This window comes from Microcaecilia unicolor, chromosome 5, assembly GCF_901765095.1.
Source record: "Microcaecilia unicolor chromosome 5, aMicUni1.1, whole genome shotgun sequence".
Classification (NCBI taxonomy): Eukaryota; Metazoa; Chordata; class Amphibia; order Gymnophiona; family Siphonopidae; genus Microcaecilia; species Microcaecilia unicolor.
This window is the reverse complement of record NC_044035.1, coordinates 340039661-340064715: the sequence shown is the minus strand read 5'-3', so window position 1 is coordinate 340064715 and position 25055 is coordinate 340039661. Positions and strand designations below refer to the sequence as shown.

General features: G+C 42.8%; 1 protein-coding gene across 1 annotated transcript in view; it reads right to left on the bottom strand.

Moving 5' to 3' along the window:
• Positions 1-4929: 4929 nt before the first annotated feature.
• Positions 4930-25055, bottom strand: part of DYNLRB2 (dynein light chain roadblock-type 2) — a 31725-nt gene continuing 11599 nt past the window's right edge. The window contains exons 2-4 of the mRNA XM_030202652.1: positions 19674-19749; positions 16786-16953; positions 4930-5248 (exon numbers count right to left, since the gene is read on the bottom strand). Coding sequence (XP_030058512.1) covers positions 5205-5248; positions 16786-16953; positions 19674-19749 — 288 coding nt within the window. The 3' untranslated portion in view covers positions 4930-5204. The remainder of the gene's footprint in view (positions 5249-16785; positions 16954-19673; positions 19750-25055) is intronic.

The following is a 25055-nucleotide window of genomic DNA, read 5'->3' as shown; positions in this document are numbered from 1 at the left end:
AGGGACATAAGATTTCTTGATGAAATCAAGGACAGCTTCATGGAACAGCTAGTTCAGGAGCCGACAAGAGAAGGAAAAATACTAGACTTATTTCTTAGTGGTGCTCATGATCTAGTGCAGGGGGTAACGATACGAGGGCCGCTTGATAACAGTGATCATAATATGATCGGTTTTGATATTGGCATTGAAGGAAGTGAAACTAGGAAATCAAGTACGCTAGCGTTTAACTTTAGAAAAGGTGATTACGACAAAATGAGAAAAATGGTGAAAAAAAGACTGAAAGGAGCAGCTCGCAGAGTAAAAAACTTGCATCAGGCGTGGATGCTGTTTAAAAACACCATCCTGGAGGTTCAGGACAAATATATTCCACGTATTAGAAAAAAGGGAAAAAAGACTAAACGTCAGCCGGCGTGGCTAAACAGTAAGATAAAGGAAATCATTAGAGCCAAAAAACAATCCTTCAGAAAGTGGAGAAGAGAACCAACTGAAAGTAACAGGATAGATCATAAGGAATGCCAAGCCAAATGCAAAGCGGAGATAAGGAGGGCAAAAAAGGACTTTGAGAAGAAATTAGCGTTGGAAGCAAAAATACATAGTAAAAATTTTTTTAGATACATTAAAAGCAGGAAACCGGCCAAAGAGTCGGTTGGGCTGCTGCACGAAAATGGTGTTAAAGGGGCGATCAAGGAGGACAAAGCCGTAGCGGAGAAATTAAATGAATTCTTTGCTTCGGTCTTCACCGAGGAGGATTTGGGGGGGACACCGGTGCCGGAAAGAATATTTGAAGCGGGGGAGTCGGAGAAACTAAACAAATTCTCTGTAACCTTGGAGGATGTAATGGGTCAGTTCAGCAAGCTGAAGAGTAGTAAATCACCGGGACCTGATGGTATTCATCCCAGAGTATTAATAGAACTAAAAAATGAACTTGCGGAGCTACTGTTAGAAATATGCAATCTGTCCCTAAAATCGAGTGTAATACCGGAAGACTGGAGGGTAGCCAATGTTACTCCGATTTTTAAGAAGGGTTCCAGAGGAGATCCGGGAAATTATAGACCGGTGAGTCTGACGTCGGTGCCGGGCAAGATGGTGGAGGCTATTATTAAGAATAAAATTGCAGAGCATATACAAAAACATGGACTGATGAGACAAAGTCAGCACGGATTTAGTGAAGGGAAGTCTTGCCTCACCAATCTAATGCATTTTTTTGAGGGGGTAAGCAAACATGTGGACAATGGGGAGCCGGTTGATATTGTATATCTGGATTTTCAGAAGGTGTTTGACAAAGTGCCGCACGAAAGACTCCTGAAGAAATTGCAGAGTCATGGAATCGGAGGTAGGGTATTATTATGGATTAAGAACTGGTTGAAAGATAGGAAGCAGAGAGTAGGATTGCGTGGCCAGTATTCTCAGTGGAGGAGGGTAGTTAGTGGGGTCCCACAGGGGTCTGTGCTGGGTCCGATGATTTTTAATGTATTTATAAATGACCTAGAGATGGGAATAACTAGTGAGGTAATTAAATTCGCCGATGACACAAAATTATTCAGGGTCGTCAAGTCGCAGGAGGAATGTGAACGATTACAGGAGGACCTTGCGAGACTGGGAGAATGGGCGTGCAAGTGGCAGATGAAGTTCAATGTTGACAAGTGCAAAGTGATGCATGTGGGTAAGAGGAACCCGAATTATAGCTACGTCTTGCAAGGTTCCACGTTAGGAGTTACGGATCAAGAAAGGGATCTGGGTGTCGTCGTCGATGATACGCTGAAACCTTCTGCTCAGTGTGCTGCTGCGGCTAGGAAAGCGAATAGAATGTTGGGTGTTATTAGGAAGGGTATGGAGTCCAGGTGTGCGGATGTTATAATGCTGTTGTATCGCTCCATGGTGCGACCGCACCTGGAGTATTGTGTTCAGTACTGGTCTCCGTATCTCAAAAAAGATATAGTAGAATTGGAAAAGGTACAGCGAAGGGCGACGAAAATGATAGTGGGGATGGGACGACTTTCCTATGAAGAGAGGCTGAGAAGGCTAGGGCTTTTCAGCTTGGAGAAGAGACGGCTGAGGGGAGATATGATAGAAGTGTATAAAATAATGAGTGGAATGGATCGGGTGGATGTGAAGCGACTGTTCACGCTATCCAAAAATACTAGGACTAGAGGGCATGAGTTGAAGCTACAGTGTGGTAAATTTAAAACGAATCGGAGAAAATTTTTCTTCACCCAACGTGTAATTAGACTCTGGAATTCGTTGCCGGAGAACGTGGTACGGGCGGTTAGCTTGACGGAGTTTAAAAAGGGGTTAGATAGATTCCTAAAGGACAAGTCCATAGACCGCTATTAAATGGACTTGGAAAAATTCCGCATTTTTAGGTATAACTTGTCTGGAATGTTTTTACGTTTGGGGAGCGTGCCAGGTGCCCTTGACCTGGATTGGCCACTGTCGGTGACAGGATGCTGGGCTAGATGGACCTTTGGTCTTTCCCAGTATGGCACTACTTATGTACTTATGTACTTATTGTATTGTTTTGGGATCTTGCCAGGTACTTGTGACCTGGATTGGCCACTGTTGGAAACAGGATGCTGGGCTTGATGGATCTTTGGTCTGTCCCAGTACGACAATACTTATGTGCACTGGTTATGCTAACATTCCATGGGGAAAGAGAAAGGGAATGGGATTTGATATACCTTCTTTCTATGGTTACAATCAAAGCAGTTTACATATTATATACAGGTACTTATTTTGTACTGGGGGCAATGGAGGGTTAAGTGACTTGCCCAGCGTCACAAGGAGCTGCAGTGGGAATCAACTCTGGTTCTCAGGCCACTGCACTAACCGTTAGCCTACTCCATTATAGAATTTGGATGCCCAGATGCCATTACAGAAGAGGCTCTCACATTGAGGCATCAGGGAATCTGAATGGAGTTGCCTACTTATATAGAGTTGCCCCATCACGGCCAATTTTTTAAATACCACAGCCAGCATTTAAAATAAATAAATAAATAAAAACACAGACTGCTGTTATTGAAATTTGACCTCATTAATTATAACTAGGGCTTCTATTCTTAGGTGTTTATAAATTAAGTTTTATCATGCCCCTCTATTCAATTAATATGTTCTCAGTACAGCATCTTGACTGGTTTACCCAAGAGGAGGGTATATAAAAACATCAAATAAATAAATAATAAAATCAAGAAAATAACTTGTAAATTTAAGTGTTTATTTTCCAACTAAGCAGGGCACAAAAATATCAGTGTTTTCGTGCCATAGGTACTATTGCTGGGTATTTTTTCTGGTGGAATCAAATATGAACATTTATGTCACTTATGAGTCACCTGCGCAGAGAAGACAAAAATCTAGCATGGAGAATACAAGACAAGCCTGGGGAGGAATGAGAGGTACAAGGGCAATTTGTTTTTCCCCAGTGTGTATCCAATAAGCATCTTTTTTTTTTTTGCACTGGAGTGTTTATCATTTACAGTTAAAACCTAAAATCCGAAGCCATAATTATATGACAGTAACATAGTAGACGATGATGGAAGAGAATCAATTGCCTCACTTAGGAGTCCTTTTACTACGATGTGGTACAAAGTGGCCTTAATGTGCCCTTACGCGAGATTTTCCTGTGCCTTAAGGCCATTTTTGCTGCAGCAGTAAAATAGCTATTTTCTATTTTTTTGTATTCATAGCCATACGCTAATGTTTTACTGCATGAGCACTTACCGCCACCCATTGTATAAGCTGTAAAGGCTCACGCGTTAATCCTGTGCTAATTGGTTAGCATGCAGTGATGTAGATGCACTAAGGGGGTTTTTACAAAGGCACATTTACATTTTTAGTGCGCACTGATTAGCACGCACTAAATGCTAGAGATGCCCATAGAAATATATGGGCGTCTCTAATGTTTAGCATGCCTTTGTAAAAGGACCCCTCACTGATTAGTGCAGACATGCCCACTCTCCACCCCAGACAAGCTCCCTCAACAAAAAAAATCAAAAAATCTTTAGGGTGCAGGTAGCACGTGCCAATTTGGCACGTGCTGTAGCACGCCTGAACACGTCCTGCGGTAAGCACATGCCAGCACTTACTGCAGCTTAGTAAAAGGGCTCCTTAGTTTTCTCAGTTACTTCCATCTCAGTGCTATACCTAAGGATATCGCATATCTGTCAAATGTATACATTTGACTATTGACTCGTTCATTCATGCTACAGACCAGTTTTGTTTCCCCTGCTCTTAGTCTTCTTATTATTCTGGGCAAATGAACATACGGGTTCCCATACGTGAACCAACATCCAGGTTTCCTTCCCAACCTTTGTATCTTCTATCTAACTAACCAACCAACCAACCAACCCTGTGTCCACTGCCCTTGTGGATGCTAACTTTATAAAGGTCACCTAGGAGGAAGCAGCATGGAGTGGACCTCAACATGGATAAAAAAATTGTTGGAAAGCAACTTTTTTTGGTAATTTTAGAAACAATATGTTGGAAACCAGCCGGTAGTTACATGGAAGAGCCTGGTCAAATGAAAACAGTTTCAAAATGGGACGAATAATTGCTTTTTCCACTGGGCAGAAACTTATCCCTCAAGAAGACTCTGACCAACCATCAAGAGAGATAGGGGAAGTAAGCCATGAGAAGGGTGGTTAATCCATTCAGAGGAATTCTAGTGCAAACTGACACATCCCAGTCTGGACAGCTCAATTCCTATTTCTACATTCTACCTAAAACGGGGTATATAATATGTAGCATATGTATAAATACTACCACTAGTGCAAAGTTAGAGAAATTACCAACAGAAAGCATACTAATTTTGTAGTACTTTTAACTGATGCAGGGTCTGTATGTCTACTTTCTGCCTGCACTTTTACAATATTGAATAGTTTCTTTTAAATGAGAAAAATGACAATACATATAAAAACAATTAAAACACTTTAGGACTTGTAGAAATGCCTTTATTGTGTTTAAGGATGCGCATAATAGATAGAAGTGTGTGTGATTCAGCCATATTTAATCAAGAACAACTGAACTATAATTACAAACAGTCAACTTTTCCTCTATCCACATTTCCTTCAGCTACAGCTGTGCCTACGACGGGTAAATAACTTAGAGGAACAATGTGTCTAACATTAGCTGTATGCATAGTCTGAAGAAATATTTGAACAGTGCAGTGACTTCCATATCTTTCAAATGAGCATTATTGAATGTCTGTTCATCTACTCAGACGGATTCTGGATTACAATGAGAAGATATTCTCTGTCTGAAAAAATACAAAAGAAACATTTAGTATAACAAATAAGACATATGCAGACTTTTTTTTTTTCAAACCAGGAGCCCATTTCAATGTATTAATAGAAAATGCTTATAGTTAACATGCATTGCAGCAGTGCTAGAAATTCCTATATGCTTGAAATAAAATATATAAAATTCAGAAAAACAAGTTTTGTGTGTTTTACTGGTCCCATTTTTTCTCTTTACTGGCTGGGGTCAGTCACAGAGCAATTTTAATTTTTCTTGCCCCCATCTAGAAGAGCAGGAAGAAAATAAATATATTAACTAAGTTAGGCACACAAGTTGGTGACATCATCCAATGGAACCGGAACAGAATTGCTCTCTCAGAGCTCAGAATTCAGTGTATAGTTCTGAGCATGTGTGGACCTTCCCATGCACAGCAATCTCAGCTCTTCAGTTTGCTTTTTTTTCCATTCAGCTAGAGATGCAAAACAAAGCTCTCCCATTGTTCTTGATTTGATGTTGTGTTTCAACGCTACCCTTTATTCTTCATGCAAAAATATGACATATCACTGAAATCAGGACATTTTTTTCCAGCCTCTATGCCAGCCTTAAATGTCATACCCAGCTCCATCACAGCAGTATGCAGGTCCCAGGAGCAGTTTTAGTGGGTGCAGTGCACTTCAGGCAGGTGGACCCAGGCCCATCCCCCCCACCTGCTACACTTGTGGTGGTAAATGTGAGCCCTCCAAAACCTACCAGAAACCCATTGTACCTACACCCCCTTCACCCCTTAGGGCTATGGTAGTGGTCTACAGTTGTGGGGAGTGGGCTTTGGTGGGGGGGGGGGGATCAGCACACAAGGTAAGGGAGCTATGCACCTGGGAGTAATTTTTGAAGTCCACTGCAGTGGCCCTTAGGGTGCCCAGTTGGTGTCCTGGCATGTCAGGGGGGACCAGTGCACTACGAATGCCTGCTCCTCCCATGACCAAATGGCTTGGATTTGGTCGTTTCTGAGATGGACGTCCTCGTTTTCCATTATGGTCGAAAATCGGGGATGACCATCTTTAAGGACGACCATCTCTAAGGTCGACCTAAATTTTGCGATTTGGGTGTCCCTGACCGTATTATCGAAACGAAAGATGGACACCCATCTTGTTTCAATAATACGGGTTTCCCCGCCCCTTTGCCGGGATGTCCTGCGAGGACGTCCTCAGGAAAACTTGGGTGCCCCCTTCAATTATGCCCCTCATTGTAACTTTGTAAGTCTAAGTGCTTTGAAAATATGCCTCTATATCAAGCATATATCCTCAATTATCAATCAAATTGGTTTGGCAGGATTTTCTTTTGGCAAAACCACATTGCCTCAGATCTTGTAACCCATTGGATTCTACAAGTTCACTATCCTTTCCTTCAGCAGAATCTTCATTAATTTTCAAACTACCAAAGTGAGGTGTACTAGCCTGTAGTTTCCTACTTTTATCTATCTCACCATTTTTGTGAAGAGGGAGCACATCTGCTTTTCTCCAATCCTGTGAAGACTCAGTTTTCAGCTGCTCACTGCTCACAAAGCCTCAGTTGTACAATTTGTAAAAGGTATTTATATTATGCTGGAGTGGGGGACAAAGTACTTGTATGTCTAATGCGACAAGCCAAGGAGTGGGAATTACCAAGGCAATAAATCAAGAAGAGTCAAAATCTTTATTATATATTCTTTTAGAATCAGCACAATCAAATTGATAGAAAATCATTTTCTGGAGTGTGGACTCTACATAGTCCATGCTTCGGCTAATGCCTTCATCAGGAGTCCTTAACAAGCAAAGAACAAATAAATAAAACGCAATCACTATACCAAAAAACCTAAAAACTATATCAAGAAAAAAACAAAAGATGAATGCCAGCTAAAAGAAAATATAAAGGAACAAGAGAAATAAAAATACAAATATGTGCACATAATAAAACCCAAAGGGAAGGATGCGGGGCAAAGATGGTGGCGAGGACAAGACACTGGAGAGGAACGCTCCAGTTTCTAGCTCTGAGCTAGCATTGCTGTACCCTTTGAGGCTCGAAGGAGAAGTAGAAAGGTGCCCCTCACGTCCAGAAACTTCTATCCGCAGGGGACCCTAGGTACTTCACACAGTCTACAATCCCTGGTTTGCTTTCCTCTTTGGCTATAACAAGCTTCTACTTTGGGGGATAAGCCAGGTGCAGTGGCAGACCTCAGTGCAGACTGGGTTTCACTGAGATCGTAGCAGTGGCAAGCTCCACCTTGACCCAGAAGTTCAGGAGCCTGGAGGGCAGACGCTGACCCATGTGATTCGGATTCTATCAGGGCCTGTATGAGTGGAGGTGTGGCCAACTTGGACTCAGTTTGGGAACCTGCTGGAGCCGCTAAGGGAGCTGGTGCTCAGGTTCTTGGTGTTCTATTTTCTGGAAGAGTCCTGTTTGAGGAGCTACAGAAGCCTGCTAAAGTGGATATAGAAGCCTTATGGGTGGCAATTAAAACTCTGGACAATTCTTTAAAAACATTGTTCTCTGGGATGAAGTCAGAGATTGGAATTGTGCAGACCAGAGCTAAGGCTCAGAAGGAGGTGGTGCAAAAACATGAAGAGCCTTTGAATTTCTAGTACAGAAAGTTGGAAGAAGTGAGATCTATGGAACTTATGTTGATTAAGGAACGGGAAATGTTACAGCATAAGTGGGAGAATATGGAAAATCAGATGAGGAGATCTGATCTGACGTTTTTGAATTTCCCAAAGTCTCCAGTAATTGCACCACTGGAGATGGTCCGTAAGTGCTTTTGGGAGATACCGTGTGTCCATCTGAAAATATACCACCTATTGTGAGAGTCCAGTATTTGGTTTTAGGAGTGACTGATGGATCATCTACTCCTGTGGGGGAGGCTGGTATTTCTCCTGACTCATTGAATTTGTCAGCATTCCTGGAAAGCTCACTTGAGGTTGTCAATGGACGATCTACCCTACTAGTAAAGTTTGCTCTGGAACATGATAGAAATTACATATTACGTCTTTACTTTCGTCATTTGCAAGAGCATTTTTTAGTATCTGCTATTTGTATATTTCCTGATTTATCGCAAGTGACACAGAGGTGCAGGAAAGAATTCTCGGCTTTTAAGCTGAGGATCCTGACTCTGGGTGCCACCTTTATTTTGAAATTTCCTGCTAAATGTTGTTTAACTTTTTGTGGTAAACATTACGTATTCTTTGATCCTAAACATTTGCAAGAGTTTTTGAATGCAAGAGAAATGGAAAAGGGCAGGGGTTGTTTCCCATACTTAGCATGTACTGGCTGTAGAAACTTGTTAACCTTTTCTGCCCTTTTCGTTATTTTTTCTTTTCTTTTGTAATTTTTTACTGGGTTGGTCCTGCCTTAAATTATATCATGGACTAAGAATTTGAATTAGTTTTCGTATGTTGTTTGATGGGTGTTGCACCCTCATACCTGCGGTGGGGGCACATCCTGGCTCCGGTGGATGTCCTTTTGTTTCTGCCGCCAGCGCATGTGCACTGAGAGACCTACCCCTGGCACAGACTGGCCAACTCCCCCTGTGGCATGAGCCTTGCTCCAGAGAGTGCCTTGGGCAGCTCCCAGAAAACGTCCTACCCGCATGCCACCTGTGACATTGAGCCATCGGGCAGCTGCTGACGCCAGATACGTGGCTCCTTTTTCTTCTGGTTCCGCGGCTCTGTCAGGGCTTCAGCAATGGCTTCCAGATGCTGCTGCCTCTTGAGAGTTGCCCTGTTCATGCTGGTATCCTGACTATGCTGTGCTCGCTGCCTGACCTGTGCTAGTATCCTGTGCTGTGCTTGCTACCTGTGCTGGTATCCTGACTGCGCTGTGCTCGCTGCCCGACATGTTTTGGTATCCTGACTACACTGTGCTCACTGCCTGGCCTGACCTGTGCTGGTATCCTGATTACGCTGTGCTTGCTGCCTCACCTGACCTGTGCATTACGCTGTGCTTGCTGCCTGAGCTGGTATCCTGACTGCGGTGTGCTCACTGCCGACCTAACCTGTGCTGGTATCCTGACTAAGCTGTGCTCGCTGTCTGACCAGTGCTGGTATTCTGTGCTGCTCACCGCCTGACGTGACCTGTGCTGGTATCCTGACTATGTTGTGATCGCTGCCTAACCTGACCTGTGCTGGTATCCTGACTACGCTGCTTGCTGCCCGACCTGTGCTGGTATCCTGATTACACTGTGCCCTCTGCCTCACCTGACCTGTGCTTGATTTCTGACCACGCTGTACTCGCGGCCTGACCTGACCTGCGCCTCCTAAGGACACCAAGTCTTGATGGCCGCCTGAACCTGAGGGCTCAACTCTCAGGGAACGGTGGTTAGTCCAGGTGAAGACCCCAGAGGCTTCATCGGCAACCTCTTTGCCCTCTCTTGGCAATGGAACAAGGGCTCACATCTCTATTATTGTGACAGAATGCAACAATGGGATTTTTTTCTGTATTTCTAATTTTCAAGTGTGATTACTTGATTTGTAAGTGACTTGTTAATAAATAAATAAAATAAAAACCCAAAGGGAAAAAAGCCCAAAAGAAAGAGAAGCAGAAGAAAAAAAAGCAAACACTTTTAAAATTAGAAATCCATATATTTACAACATGATATACATATTGTAGAGGTGCTCAAGAATACATAGAACAAAAGCTTGTGTGAAGCAAAAATGTGAATACTGAGTGCTAATGAGGACAAAGATAATGATGTAACAAAATGAAAATAATTATGTGACCAAAATAAAGTGCATCTAGTGCATGGCTAACGGACATACCGGGCAAACAGCCAAAATGAGAACAAGCAGCAGCACTGAATCCAAGCCAACGTTATAGTAGGGCAGAGGACGAGCAAACAAAAATGGGAGCAAACCAAAAGATTAAAAATGAAAACACAAAGTCACTAACCCCCAGATTCTATATAGCATGCCTAGAGATCCGTGCTGAAATCCAAGCGGATTCTGTAACAACGCGTGTAACTTAACAAGCTTAACAAGCTAGTGAGCGCTGATAACAGCACTTAACAATAATGAGCACTATTTGGCACTAATTATAATTTATGCGAACAAATCACTAAGTATATTCTGTAACAAATTGCGCCGAACTTCTAATGCACGCAGGCAAAAGGGGGTGTTGTTTTGGGTATTTCGTGGGCTTTCCAAAATGTACGTGCGTAGTTATAGAATATGGCCCACTGCGCATAAATCTATGCACTGGGATTTACGCCACATTTTCACTGGTGTAAATGGCTGTGTGTAGTTTCAGGCGCTGAGATATCAACTAAGCCTATATAAATCTAGATGCTGCTTATAGAATGCGCTTAGTCGGCATCAATTTCTGTGCCAGTTCTTTTTTAGGTGCCATATATAAAATCTCCCCCTAAATATCTCAAAAAGAGAGCAACAACCATAAAAATAAAAATAGAAATAAAAAGACTGAAGAATAAATCTATCTTCCCACTAGATACATTAATAAGAGGATGGGATATGGGAAACATTACACATAAGCCTAATAAAACCCTATTATGCCAACATACAAATAACAGTTCCTTTAATTTGCTGGAAGAACTTCCCTTCAAAACAGAAATAGTTCCGAGTCAGCGCAATTATAGCAAAAGTCAGGATAAGGCAGTTGGGTGTTCTACAATTGGTCCTCCTGTCTCTGAGTTTTTTCAACTATGGCCAAAGCTTCAACTTGAGATATGTTTGTGTTTAGCGAACCCAAGTCTAACATAACTAAGATAGCGTCCCCCAGAACCCCATCATATTCTTCCAGAAGATTGATGAAATGTGATGAATCTTGAACATATGAAGGTATAAGTGAGACGTAGGATCTCAAAAAGAAATCAACAAAGTCTGACAAATGTTCAAGCAACTAACCATTGCCAGAGATTATGGGACGACCTGAAAAGTCTGTTTGCAATTTATGGATTTGTGGTAAGATATAAATGGTCGGTATAATGGGATTTTCTGTGGTCGAAACATTCTTTTCCGAGTGTGAAAAAGCCTGATTTGTAGACAGATTCCACAACCTCTGTGATATCATTTTGGAGACTGGGAGTGGGGTCTAGGTCCAAAAGGACATAAAACTGTAGGTCAGTGATCTGTCTTTCTATTTCTTGTATAGAGAGGTGTGGTAGCCGTGTTAGTCCACATTTAAAGGTAATCAATAGAAATCAAACAAAATAAAACATGGAAAAGAAAATAAGATGATACCTTTTTTATTGGACATAACTTAATACATTTCTTGATTAGCTTTCGAAGGTTGCTTCTTGTTTATAACTATCATAACGTCATCTACTTCTCTACCCTCATCTCCCCTTACGTCCCTACCTGTAACCTCCACTCTCAAGACAAATCCCTCCTTTCAGTACCCTTCACCACCACCGCCAACTCCAGGCTCCGCCCTTTCTGCCTCGCCTCACCCCATGCCTGGAATAAACTCTCTGAGCCCATACGCCAGGCCCCCTCCCTGCCCATCTTCAAAGCTTTGCTCAAAGCCCACCTCTTCAATGTCGCCTTCGGCACCTAACCACCATACCTCTATTCAGGAAATCTAGACTGCCCCCACTTGACATTTCGCCCATTAGATTGTAAGCTCTTTTGAGCAGGGACTGTCCTTTTTGTTAAACTGTACAGCGCTGCGTAACCCTAGTAGCACTCTAGAAATGTTAAGTAGTAGTAGTAGTAGTAGTATCATGATCTAGAATAATAATTCCACCACCCTTGTCGGCCAATTTAATTACAATATTGTGATTATGCAAAAGGGATCTAAGTGCTTTGTTTTGACCCTTCATGAGATTATAAAAGGGCCTCTATATTTTGTTCCAGCTGGATAACTTCTCTAAGGTCATATTTGTTAAAAGCTGCTATCAACGGGTCAGGTGGGCCAGGATCATACAGGGTTGCTGGAACAAAAGACAATCCTTTCTTAAGAACCTCCACTTCTGCGGTTGATAATATCATAGTTGACAAATTGAAAATGGGAATGCCATTTACCAAGGTTGGTTGTACGTGTATCTCAGGTATCCTCTGCCCCTCCCCCTCCCTCTGTTCCCGTATAGATACTGGGAACTCTGATAAGAGTTGTCCCTCATTGCTTTCATCATGTCAGGTTTTGTTCGATTGTGTGTCCACAATTTTTCTACAAAAACTGTCTAAGGGCTACTTAAAAGGTTAATCCTGCCCTGGATAGGGCTACGTCATAACTGGTAAGATTACATGGGCACCTGATTAGGGCAGGAGTTATGTTTAAAGCATTTAGTTTTTATTTGTAACTTTCTGTTTAGTCTGCCCCCAGAATATTTGAGCCAGTATATTATAACATATGTGCCACCAAGACAATAACGTTTTGCAGAGGAAATTCATTTATAGATCCCTAATGTTCAACATATTGGACTGTGGGAAACCTGTCATAAGACTATATGGGGGACACACCAAGAGGTTTGGAATTCACTGATAAACAATCTGTGATGTCAATTATTTTATAATGATTTTAGATGTTCTTTAAAACATGGACTATTCCAAAGATATCTACAGGTATAGTGTTTTAGCTGGTAAGATGTTTTTAGTAAAGTTAGATTTTACTATTTTATATTCTTGGATTGTTTACTTGATATCTTTTGTAACCCACCTTGAAATACTGAGATAAAGCAGTATATAAATGCTCATATTAAATGACATTAAATTATGAGTCATACATCCAATTCCATCATCGTAAAGTTGCCTTTCAAACACATCCCAAGTTTTTGGGAAAGGCAGTTATGCTTTTCCATATCAATGAGGGACAAGTGCTTCCTACCTTCTATCCAAAGCCTCATTTGAATTCTCAACAATGAGCCCTTCATACTATGGATTGTAAATGAGCTCCAGCTTGCTACTTACAAAGAACAACATATTTGAGGAAGTCTATCCAACTATTTGTTTTATTTGATCCAAGTAGGACCAGTATACTACTACTACTACTACTATTTAGTTTCTATAACGCTACAAAGCATACGCAGCGCTGCACAAACATAGAAGAAAGACAGTCCCTGCTCAAAGAGCTTACAATCTAATAGACAAAAAATAAAGTAAGCAAATCAAATCAATTAATGCGTACAGGAAGGAGGAGAGGAGGGTAGGTGGAGGCGAGTGGTTACAAGTGGTTACGAGTCAAAAGCAAGTTATGAAAAGAACTCTAACAGGTTGGCTAGCCTCCAACATATAACTCTGCTATGAATAAGCTGACATTTCTCTCAGTTACAAGGCCAAGTCTCATCAAATTAGAGTTATCACAATTATCGATAGCCCTCTTGAAGTATTTTTTTTATATTTTTGTTACATTTGTACCCCATGCTCTCCCACTCAAGGCAGGCTCAATGTGGCTTACATGGGGCAATGGAGGGTTAAGTGACTTGCCCAGAGTCACAAGGAGCTGCCTGTGCCTGAAGTGGGAATTGAACTCAGTTCCTCAGTTCCCTAGGACCAAAGTCCACCACCCTAATCACTCCTCCACTGTTGCTACTATTTGACATTCTACATGGAATGTTGCTATTCCACTAGCAACATTCCATGATTCCATGTAGAAGTCGGCCCTTGCAGATCACCAATGTGGCCGCGCAGGCTTCTGCTTCTGTGAGTCTGACGTCCTCAGACTCACAGAAACAGAAGCCTGCGCAGCCTTCTACATGGAATGTTGCTAGTGGAATAGCAACATTCCATGTAGAATCTCCAATAGTATCTATTTTATTTTGTTACATTTGTACCCCGCGCTTTCCCACTCATGGCAGGCTCAATGCGGCTTACATTGGGCAATGGAGGGTTAAGTGACTTGCCCAGAGTCACAAGGAGCTGCCTGTGCCTGAAGTGGGAATCAAACTCAGTTCCTCAGTTCCCCAGGACCAAAGTCCACCACCCTAACCACTAGGCCACTCCTCCACTGTTGCTACTATTTGAGATTCTACATGGAATGTTGCTATTCCACTAGCAACATTCCATGTAGAAGTCGGCCCTTGCAGATCACCAATGTGGCTGCGCAGGCTTCTGTTTCTGTGAGTCTGACGTGTACGTGCCTGCGCAGCCTTCTACATGGAATGTTGCTAGTGCAATAGCAACATTCCATGCAGAATCTCCAATATTAGCAACATTCCATGTAGAATCTCCAATAGTATCTATTTTATTTTTGTTACATTTGTACCCCGCGCTTTCCCACTCATGGCAGGCTCAATGCGGCTTACATGGGGCGATGGAGGGTTAAGTGACTTGCCCAGAGTCACAAGGAGCTGCCTGTGCCTGAAGTGGGAATCAAACTCAGTTCCTCAGTTCCCCAGGACCAAAGTCCACCACCCTAACCACTAGGCCACTCCTCCACTCCAAGTATGCCTTCTTGAGTACTATTTGTAAGACAGAGCACTATTGTTTGGACCAGGTTTCAAAAGAAGATAGTGCCTTAGGTCAAGGGTTGCTGGCCAGTCTTTCCTTATGAACTGACAACTCTTACATTTGATTATGTGGGCTGCTCATAGAGGCAAAGATAATTCAAATCTGAGCAGCCCTAAGCTTGGGAGTCACCCACTTGTGCGCCTTATCAATCCTGTTTGCTGACAAAAAAGCAATGTTGCTCACCTGTAGCAGATATTTTCCACAGACAGCAGGGTTGATAAGGCACACAATCCATCGCACTTTCCTGAGAGTTGTCTCACTGTATAAGCTTTAGAATCAACTGAGATGCTGAGGAGTCTGCTGTACACGGGAAAGGCCACAAATTCTCAGAACTTTACACTGATTTCAGAGCTCTAGGCCAGCAATTCCATTCTGGCACTACTGAATAATATCACCCACGTATGACTTATTAATCCTGATATGTATGGAAAACATCTATTACAGGTAAACAACATTGTGAAATAGAGTCCTACCTCTTAATTTCCTTTCCTTTAGTTCTGCTGCGTCATTCTGAACAAGTGGGTTGCATTCCTCACCTGCCAGCAGTTGGAAGTAGAGAAACTGACTTATTCCAGTGACGTCACAAGCATATAGGCTGGTGCTCCCACTGGAATTCTTCAGTATGCTCCTGCTAAACCAGAGGAAAGGGGAAGGGGTGGAATTTGATATACCGCCTTTCTGTGGTTACAATCAAAGCAATTTACATATTATATACAGGTACTTATTTTGTACCCGGGGCACAGATGATTAAATAACTTGCCCAGTCACAAGGAGCTGCAGTGGGAATCAAACCCAGTTCCCCAGGATCAAAGTCCGCTGCAGTAACTGCTAGGCTACTCCTCCTAACTAGATCCAAATATGCAACACCTATGCCCCATCTAACCACTGCAGCAATATTTAATTCAATACATTGAAGCACCACTTAAGAAAGATACAAACAGCCCATTGGATCCCTTGAATCATAGTCTTTCAGGACAGGACTCAGAAAGGTGCAGCAGGACTAAAGGAAAGGAAATTCACAGGTATGACTAAATTTCACCTTACTTAGGGTCCAGCTGCACTATTCTGGACAGGTGGGATGCACCCAAGTGGAGCTTCATAGGGTGGTGAAAGAAAAGCCCCCCTGAATAACCCCGCTCTGACGAGCACATTCAGCTTGCAGTGCTTGACAAAAGAATAGAGCAATGACTACATCATCGCCCTACAAATGTCCTCAGGTGAAATCGCTTGGGTCTCATCCCAGGAGGTTGCCTGTGATGCATTCAGTGTAACCACAACCTTTTAGGCATCTGTTTACATCTGAAATTACAGGCTGCCTCAATGGCCACCTTGATCCAACACACACAATGGTGGCCGTGGAAGCTGGCTGTCCTTTCTGGAGCCTATGAAAAAGGATAAACAAATGATTTGAAAGCCAAAAGGAGTTCATCTTCTGCAGATTGCAGAGCAATACTCTGCCCACATCTAGCCTATGGAGCTTCTTGGACTGGGTGTCTAATCCCAAGTCCTGAAAGGAGGGCAAGAAGAAAATACTTTTGGGAGGAAGGTGGGGACTGTGCGGATGGACACTGTATCCTCTGAAAAAGTGACATATGAATCTTGACAGAACAGGGCCTGTAGCTATGCTATTCTCTTGTCTGAGGTGATCACCACCAAGTGTTTGTTGCAAGTATTGTTACTAAAGGTGGTGAATGGGGACAGTTACTTTTTCAAATTGGTGATAAGGGTGTTGGATAACTTTGTTCCTTAAATACAACAAATGAAGTAACCATTCAGCATGACATACATGCAATAACAGAGGAAAATCAGGAGGGGGAGAATCTTTTTCATATCACTGTACATAAGATGCACACACCACACAATGGGGACTAATTTTCCCCCTATTTGGCAATCTCAGTAGAGATCAAGGAATGTGCTGGCATGGAAAATAAAGTCATTCAGCTTTGGTGGTTGTGCCTCTATAACAAGCTAGAAAATGTTTCATGAGGAAGGGTGGGAAATCTTGCACCAGTTCTGTATCCCTATTGCAAATAAAGGAAGACCAGAATGCAGTCAAGATAACCTTCTAGTAAGACTACTTCATTTTGTATTTAACTTACATATTAAACATGGTAGTATATATTACCTGGGGCTACCATTATTTCATGTTTCTTTGATCTAATTCGAAGAAAAGTGAGATCATTCTGAGGATCAATATCTCTCACTGTGCTTCTGGCTTTCATTGAGAGCTGATGGAGAAGACCTGCATATTGCACTGTGGTGGAGTTATCTAGTGTTGTTCTGATTGGGATTCCTGAAGATAAAAATGGAAACAGAAAAGACTTTTATTATAAATCAACTTTTTGACAGTCAGCATTTCCAGCATCACAGGACTGGTCTGCTTTTGCTTCCATTTTTTGTTCTTATTTATTAAAGATTTTCCCCATGGCATGAAATTGAAGAACTTCCTTGATAAATAAGCTTCTTGTCTTTACTGGAATAACCCTATTAATTATTGCTTTAGAGCAATAGATGATACCCAGGCAAACAAAGATGTATAGGAATATTTTCCTTTTTTGCATGCAGACTCAATTTTATATTAAAACAGCGTTCACAAGTTCCAGACCCAGAAACTAGAAGAAAGCAATCTTCCGTACTTGTATGGCATCTCCAGTTTCTTTACTGGAATTTTTAAATAATAGCAGAAGAAAAAAAAAAGTTAAAAAGTGAGAAATAAAATGATTGTTATTTAGGTAATAATCACGTTTCGGCTGTTGTAATAATTTTTGCAGCTTTCAAAGTGGCTAAAATTGACATAGTCAGAACAATTCTATAACCTAGGTGCTCACACTTATGCATGCTCTATCCAAATAGGGTTGTATAAATGACTAATGGCCTGATATTCAGTGTTTCTTTAAATGCTGACTGCCACTGGCTAAATTAGACTAAGACACTCAATAGGCTTATTTTTCTGAAGTAGGCTATGAAAACTGTAAGGCTGTTTAAAGCTATTCTGCATGCTGTTTTAGGTTCTTTAATTTGTAATTTTTCAATTTATATTTTGTATTTCTTATCTTTTCATTACTTTTTATTCTTTAATTTTTTTAGGGCTGCATTTCCATTAAAATTTTAATTGCGACTAAAAGTATATTAGTTATTTATTTTCTTTTCCCACTGCAGCTCCTTGTGACTCTGGGCAAGTCACTTAATCCTCCATTGCCCTTGGTACAAAATAAGTACCTGTATGTAACATGTAAACCACAGAAAGGCAGTATATCGAATCCCATCCCCTTTCCCTTAACCTCCACTGCCCAGAGTCACAAGGAGCTGCAGTGGGGAAAAAATAAAATAACATACCTTTAATCGCACTTTGAAGTACAACATGGTACTCCTGGTTTGAATTACTTGAGGGACTGGGGGGGGGGGGGGGGGGGGGACAGATTCAGGAGCTTCCTCCTGACAAAAAAATCTTTATCAAGAGATTTACAAGCAGTAGCTCTGAAGCTCTATGTGGAAAATGAAAGCCAATTATATCTATATCTATACCTATATATTTTTTTAAATTTAAGAAATGAGGAGACAAAAAAAACCTCTGAGGAGTCTGGCTGATAATACAGAGAAAGAGGGACCTCAACTCCTCCAGATATCCCCCATGGTGAGGAGCCCTGATTCCTCTTTGTCCACCTCAACTCAACTGAGTAGCCAGTTCTATAATTGGGCCCAGGAGACACCTCATTAGCATAGTCCAAGCTGCATGCAATGTTCGACACCATCTGGCTGATGGGCAAAATTCATACATTCTGGGCTGGTCTGGTTAGGGTAAAAAGGAATTGGTTCCTACCATGCAGACTTGGGGCACCTAAATGGAGGCATCCACTTGTAGAATAAACCCCTATACTGACTTACAAATTTACGTTTCTTGGTTTCTGCAGTAAGAACATTCTAAGGGGCCCTTTTACTAAAGGGTAGTTCCATCTCGAGCACGTGCCATTTCCTGTGCTACAGAAAATAATTCCATAATTTCTAGTGTGGCACTAACCCGGTGGTAATCAGACAGCACACCACCGGGTTACCGCAGGAGCCCTTACTGCCACCTCAATGGGTGATGATAAGTGCTCCCCCCCCCACATGGCCACACGGTAAGAATAATCTTACCGAATAGCCATGTCTATTTTAGGGGCTTTTTACCCGCTGTGGTAAAAGGACTCTGGCACATGGCAAAAATAGCCCCCGCTGTTACCACAGGGCCTTTTTTACTGAAGCTTGATAAAATGATCCCTAAGTTAGCAAATGCGATAGGGAAAGAAAGATTTTTAGGTGTGCTAAAACCATAAGACTTCATTGGACTGGATAGCAACAGTGAAAAAAATGGAGTGCATATTTACAGCTTAACTGTTTGTTGTATTATATAATCACGCTCTTTTCTTTTGACCTGCACCCAATGGCGTACCAAGGGGGGGGCGGTCCGCCCCGGGTGCACGCCGCTGGGGGGGGGGGGGGTGCCACGGCGCGCGCCTGTCAGCTGAGTTCGCTAACTTCGCTGCAGCTCCCTCTGCCCCGGAACAGGTTACTTCCTGTTCTGGCTGGGGCAGAGGGAGCTGCAGCGAAGTTAGCGAAGTCAGCGAACTCAGCTGACAGGCGCGCGCCGCGGCACCCCCCCCCCCCAGCGGCATGCACCCGGGGGGGGGGGGGGGTGTCATTTCGCTGGGGGGGGGGGGGGGGGGCGCATCGGCGCTCCGCCCCGGGTGTCATGCCAGCTAGGATCGCCACTGCCTGCACCAGCTAACCTGCGAATAGAGCCAATGGTTTTGTAACTTGCGCGGACACGCACATTCATTGTTTGGTCCTTCCCTTCTATTCATCACTTTTTCTCCCTCTTGAAGCATCCTGTAGTTCAAATTTTGAGATGAATTACTGCTCTGTGAATATGGTAAAACCCCAGAGCTGCCATGGACTTACATTAGTCAAAAGGCAGATTTAATGCTTGAAAAGCAATTGTTTCACTGTAAAAAAAAAAATTGCTTGAAAACTTACCTTCTGCATTTACGACTATAAGTCCAACAACTCCTTTATGGGATTGAATTCTCTTCAGAGTTTCTTCTACTTCAGCCTATAAGAAATTAAAACTAGGAAAATTAGTTTGTAAATTAAGATAAGTAGCATTTGGTTTCTTATTTCCATGCCTCGTTAAGGAAGAGATCATTTACTGTAACAGGAGTGCAATTAAGCTATAAAACCCCATAGGCTGTGAATGTAACAACCTGATATTGACTATGACTAAGTTATACTCATGAGCCAAGATTATTGTCTAGGCTGATACAAGCTTGATATTACAGGGTTTATTGTGGTTATAAAAAAAAAGAGCTTTTCCCTGTTTAAAATTAGCTTATAGAAATATATTTTTACAGTTGATTGAACTACATTTCATATTGTGCTCATTTAAATGGCTAGCAAACCAATGATCCTGGTATCAAGACTGAAAGCCCACCTCTTTAACATTGCTTTTGACTCGTAACCACTTGTAACCACTCGCCTCCACCTACCCTCCTCTCTTCCTTCCCGTCCACATTAATTGATTTGATTTGCTTACTTTATTTATTTTTTGTCTATTAGATTGTAAGCTCTTTGAGCAGGGACTGTCTTTCTTCTATGTTTGTGCAGCGCTGCGTATGCCTTGTAGCGCTATAGAAATGCTAAATAGTAGTAGTAGTAGTGCTTGATAATATTATAAAAAATAGTTATTCTTCCATAATCAGGGAGGCAAATTCATCCATTCTTTTCTAAGAAAGAAACTTGTGTGCAACAAAGTAGTGAACAAATTTAAAAGGCTGCAGTCATATGCAACAAGCATAAGCCAAACACTACTAATACTAGGTATGTTTATGGACATAGAAAGCAATTATTTGTTATGATTTATTAATTGCTTCTATAACAAATTAGATAAAGCCAATAGATTAAAGATAGCTTAACCTCTTTTCTTTGTCCTGTGGGTTTCCATAATGTTTATTCTTGGCCCCAATCCTGCTTAATGCTCATCCTCAACCCCTGAGAGCCTCAATAAGGGACCTGGGAGGTTGAAGTATATAGTTAAGCTAATGATGTACAATTGTTCCTTACATGGAAATCGGATGAGGGCTCCTTTATTCATCTATTTGATGGAAGATGTACACTGATTCATAACAGGAAACGGAGGAGTGGCCTAGTGGTTAGGGTGGTGGACTTTGGTCCTGAGGAACTGAGTTCAATTCCCACTTCAGGCACAGGCAGCTCCTTGTGACTCTGAGCAAGTCACTTACCCCTCCATTGCCCCAGGTACAAAATAAGTACCTGTATGTAATATGTAAGCCGCATTGAGCCTGCCATGAGTGGGAAAGTGCGGGGTACAAATGTAACAAAAAAAAAATGCTCAAGTTAAACTAGGGAAATACTGAGGAAGATCTCCTTGCATATCATCGTTTCCTTTGCTAGAGAAAGGAAAAGACTAGGAGGCAGATGCATCAACCAAACGTTAAAAAATCTAAATCGTTAAAGTCCCTAACGATTTAAAAAAAACGAAGAATGCACAAAAAAAAAGTCACACATGCTCAGATCGGTATTGAAACGTACAATGTATCAAAGAATCACAAAACACGTCGGTAATCCGCCCCTAAATCATGCGCAGAGCAGCCAAGCGTTTTGCTGGCTGCTCTGCACATGCTGCAAACGTCAAAACAAACAAACAAAAAAGCCACAACACATACACGTGGCTACCCGGTCAGCAAAATACAAAAACAAAGGATCAGGAGGGGGCAAGGGCGCTCGTCCGGAGCGTCCTGTATGGACGGCCTTGCCCCCCCCCCGCTGCTCCCCACTTTCCGCCGCTTACCCCCCCCCCCCACGAAAAAGCAAAGTTCTAGCAGCCCCGGTCCCCCTCCCTTCCTGTTCTTCTGTTGTGCAAAAGCTAACTCCGCCTCCCGTCATTCTTCCGCCCCGTGCCCCGCCCCCGCTGCCCCCCCTGAGGTTAACTACGCCGCTCCCCCCCTCCACCGAGACCCCCCTCCCTACCAACCCGAGCAGCGCCTCTCACCTCTTTCTGAAGCGCTGCACGGGCAGGAAGATGTGTTGTGTTGGTCGCAGAGTCTCCATGACATCTCTTCTTCCCTGGCCTAGGCCCCGCCTCCTTCTGACATAAGTAACCTACGTCAGAAGGAGGCGGGCCTAGGCCAGGGAAGAAGAGACGTTATGGAGACTCTGCGACCAACACAACAGATCTTCCTGCCCGTGCAGCGCTTCAGAAAGAGGTGAGAGGCGCTGCTCGGGTCGGTAATAAGGAGGGGGGTCTCGGTGGAGGGGGGGAGCGGCGTAGTCAACCTCAGGGGGGGCAGCGGGGGCGGGGCACGGGGCGGAAGAATGACGGGAGGCGGAGTTAGCTTTTGCAAAACAGAAGAACAGGAAGGGAGGGGGACCGGGGCTGCTAGAATTTCACTTTCTCGTGTGGGGGGGGGGGGGGGGGGGGGAAGTGGCGGACAGTGGGGAGCAGGGAGGGGGGGCATGGCCGTCCATACAGGACGCTTCTGATGAGCGCCCTTGCCCCCTCCCGATCCTTTTTTAATTTTTTTTATTTGATGTGTTTTCTGACACGTTTTCTTACAGCTCAAACACAGCTCTTTTGGACATATGTAATGCAACGTCCTTTTGACCAATCACAGCGCTTTTAGCTCTGCTAATGCACTGGGATTGGCTCAAAGTTTGTTTATTTTTTCACTTTACGATTTTTCCTGGCACAGAGCTGTCCTAACGAGAGGTCCAGACCTCTCGTTAGATTTCCTGCCTTTTTCCTGCGTAAAGGCAATCGGAAAAGGTTAGTGCATCTCGTTTCAATGGGGTTTTTACACTAATTGCTCATCTGCACTCCGTTTTCGTTAGCTGCTAGCTTCCTCGGTAAAAGCCCTTTGATGCATGCAACGGCTCAAAAGTTTCTCATTGGAGGGTCGTTAAAGGCTCATTAAGCTTTGGTGCATCTGCCTCTAGGAGTTCTCGTGGATTTCAGTCTGTCACTGGAGAATGAGGTGAAAATAGTGGTCCTGAAGGCAATGGGCTGACTCAGAATATTGGAATTCTATAAAAGGGGTCAAGAATGTCTGTCTGGGGGCAAAAAAGCTCTCCAAACATTTAATGGAATAGGATGAAAATTGACATGAGGGGAAAATCTGCAAATATGGCACGTCAAAAATGGTCTAAATTGGACTAGAGATTCCAGAAAAATAAGCCCCCTCAAAAAATGGCTGAAATGTATTTCTATATGAGGAGTTTCCAGCTTCTGTATCATAGAATACTGAATGGAATGGGATAACGTTTTGCAGGTGAGAAAAAACAGGTAAAAGGATACATCTGTTTTGAAAAAGGGGCCAAATCAGAGCAGGGGTTCCAAAGAAATAGGCCCCCCCCCATAAAATATGGCTCAACAAATTTCTATCAGAAAATGAATTCCAGCTTCGGCAAAAAAGGGCCGGCGCTGGCATCAGTGCGTGTTTTACATGCGTGCTGAGGACCCCTTTTACTGCAGGTGGTAAAAGGGAAGTCTCGCCTTCCTGTAGGAAATGGCTGTGCAGCAAGTAAAGAACTTGCCGCACGGCCATTTGCGGGGAAGGAGCCCTTAACACCACCCATTGAGGTGGCTGTATGGGCTCCCGAATTAACCCGGCAGTGCGCTGCACTGCTCGATTACCACCAAGTACACTCCGGCGCTACAAAAATAAATACATTTTTGTAGAGCCAGAAATGACAGCGCGCTAGGGGTGGGAAGAACTGCAGGGCTGCTGTGGTAGCCCGGCAGTACTTCCTATATAGCGAGCGGTAAACCCAAAAACTACACCTCCAGAACTGGCCCACCTTCTCCAAACTGGCCTCACAGGTCCAAAACTACCCACATCAAACTACCCCATCACCTCTAAACTGTTCCATTCTCTGAAACTACCTCTTGTAAATGCCACACCATTATGCAAACTGCCCTCACCCAGAAAATATACCCCTTAACTGCCACAACATCCCAAACTACCCCATCCTTAAAAACTACCCTGATTTAGCACTTTGTAAACTGCCCAACTCCAAAAAACTACCCTACCTGCAACTGCCCCACCATACCCCTAATCTCTCATATAGGGGCAAGATCTTGCTCGGCAACTTCCTTTACTCATCACCTTCATCAATGGTTTATTGGATTAACCTCAGTGTAGGAGATGCATTTGGAGAGCCTATTGCAAGCTAATCAATTGCACAACTGTCCCATACTAAAGAAGGTTCTTGTGTGGCAAATCCTTGGGCAGTGACAATACCAGAAGTACAGGAGACTCCAGATGTATTTGTCATATCGGAACTGGCGATCGCCAGCACGGTTCTATGTAAGCCACATTGAGCCTGCAAATAGGTGGGAAAATGTGGGATACAAATGCAACAAATAAATAAATACAGAACCTAGTAATGTACCATTGATAGATGTCTGGAGAATTGTTACTAGAACTGAGAAATTTTTGAAGGGAACTGTTAAGCAATCGTGCAAGTTTACATGGGAGTCTCATGTTAAGTTTGAAGAGTTGGCGAACAGGCCAACTCAAGTTGAGACTTATATATGCATACTTTGGAATCATAGATTTAAGTTCTGCGGTCGTCAAGCACGATTAAAGAATTTGATAATTCTTCATAAGCAGAAAGCATTTGAAAATGTTGTTAGGGAGAAAACTCTCCACTTCTTGAATTTTCCTGTTACTCATCAATTCTCTCCTTAATGTTTGATTAGAAAATATTTCGAAGGAAATCCTTGTGCTGATTCAGATGGTTTGTGGGATCTGTAAATGTTACTTTCTAGGAACTTATACCATAGTAATCTGAGGGTCAGCTCACTTAGTTATACAGTCCAGGGGTCTTGACCTAACTGGTTTTCTTAAGACCTTTCAGGATGACACTGTGAAAAGGGCCATACTCTTGCTTTCTTTACTTAAAGAGCAAGAGAAATTAAAGATCTTTTGTAGCTAGGGTTACTCAACTATGTAGGTTGTAGGAAGCCTTGCCCTTTTTTTAAAGTTGAATTTCTTTATTAACAATAAATGGGTCAATATTTTGCCCGCAGGGTCAGGGGTTTTTAAGCTGCTGATAACCGTGGGCATAATTAAGCCTGGCTATTTAATGCTGAGCCATGTCCAGGCACTGGCATTGAATATCAAAAGTCAGCTGCTGACCTGGAAGTTATATAGATGCTGGCACCCACATAGCTAAGTGAGCAAAGGTAAGGCTACACAAAATCTATCTGCCTGCTTTTCTGTGTGAGTACCGTATGGCTGATCCTGCCAAATCATCAAAAGTTTTATTCCCTCATAGACAAGCAAGGGCTTTGTCTTAGCTGCTTGTAATATAGCCAAAGCGTGTGGATAATTCAAGAAT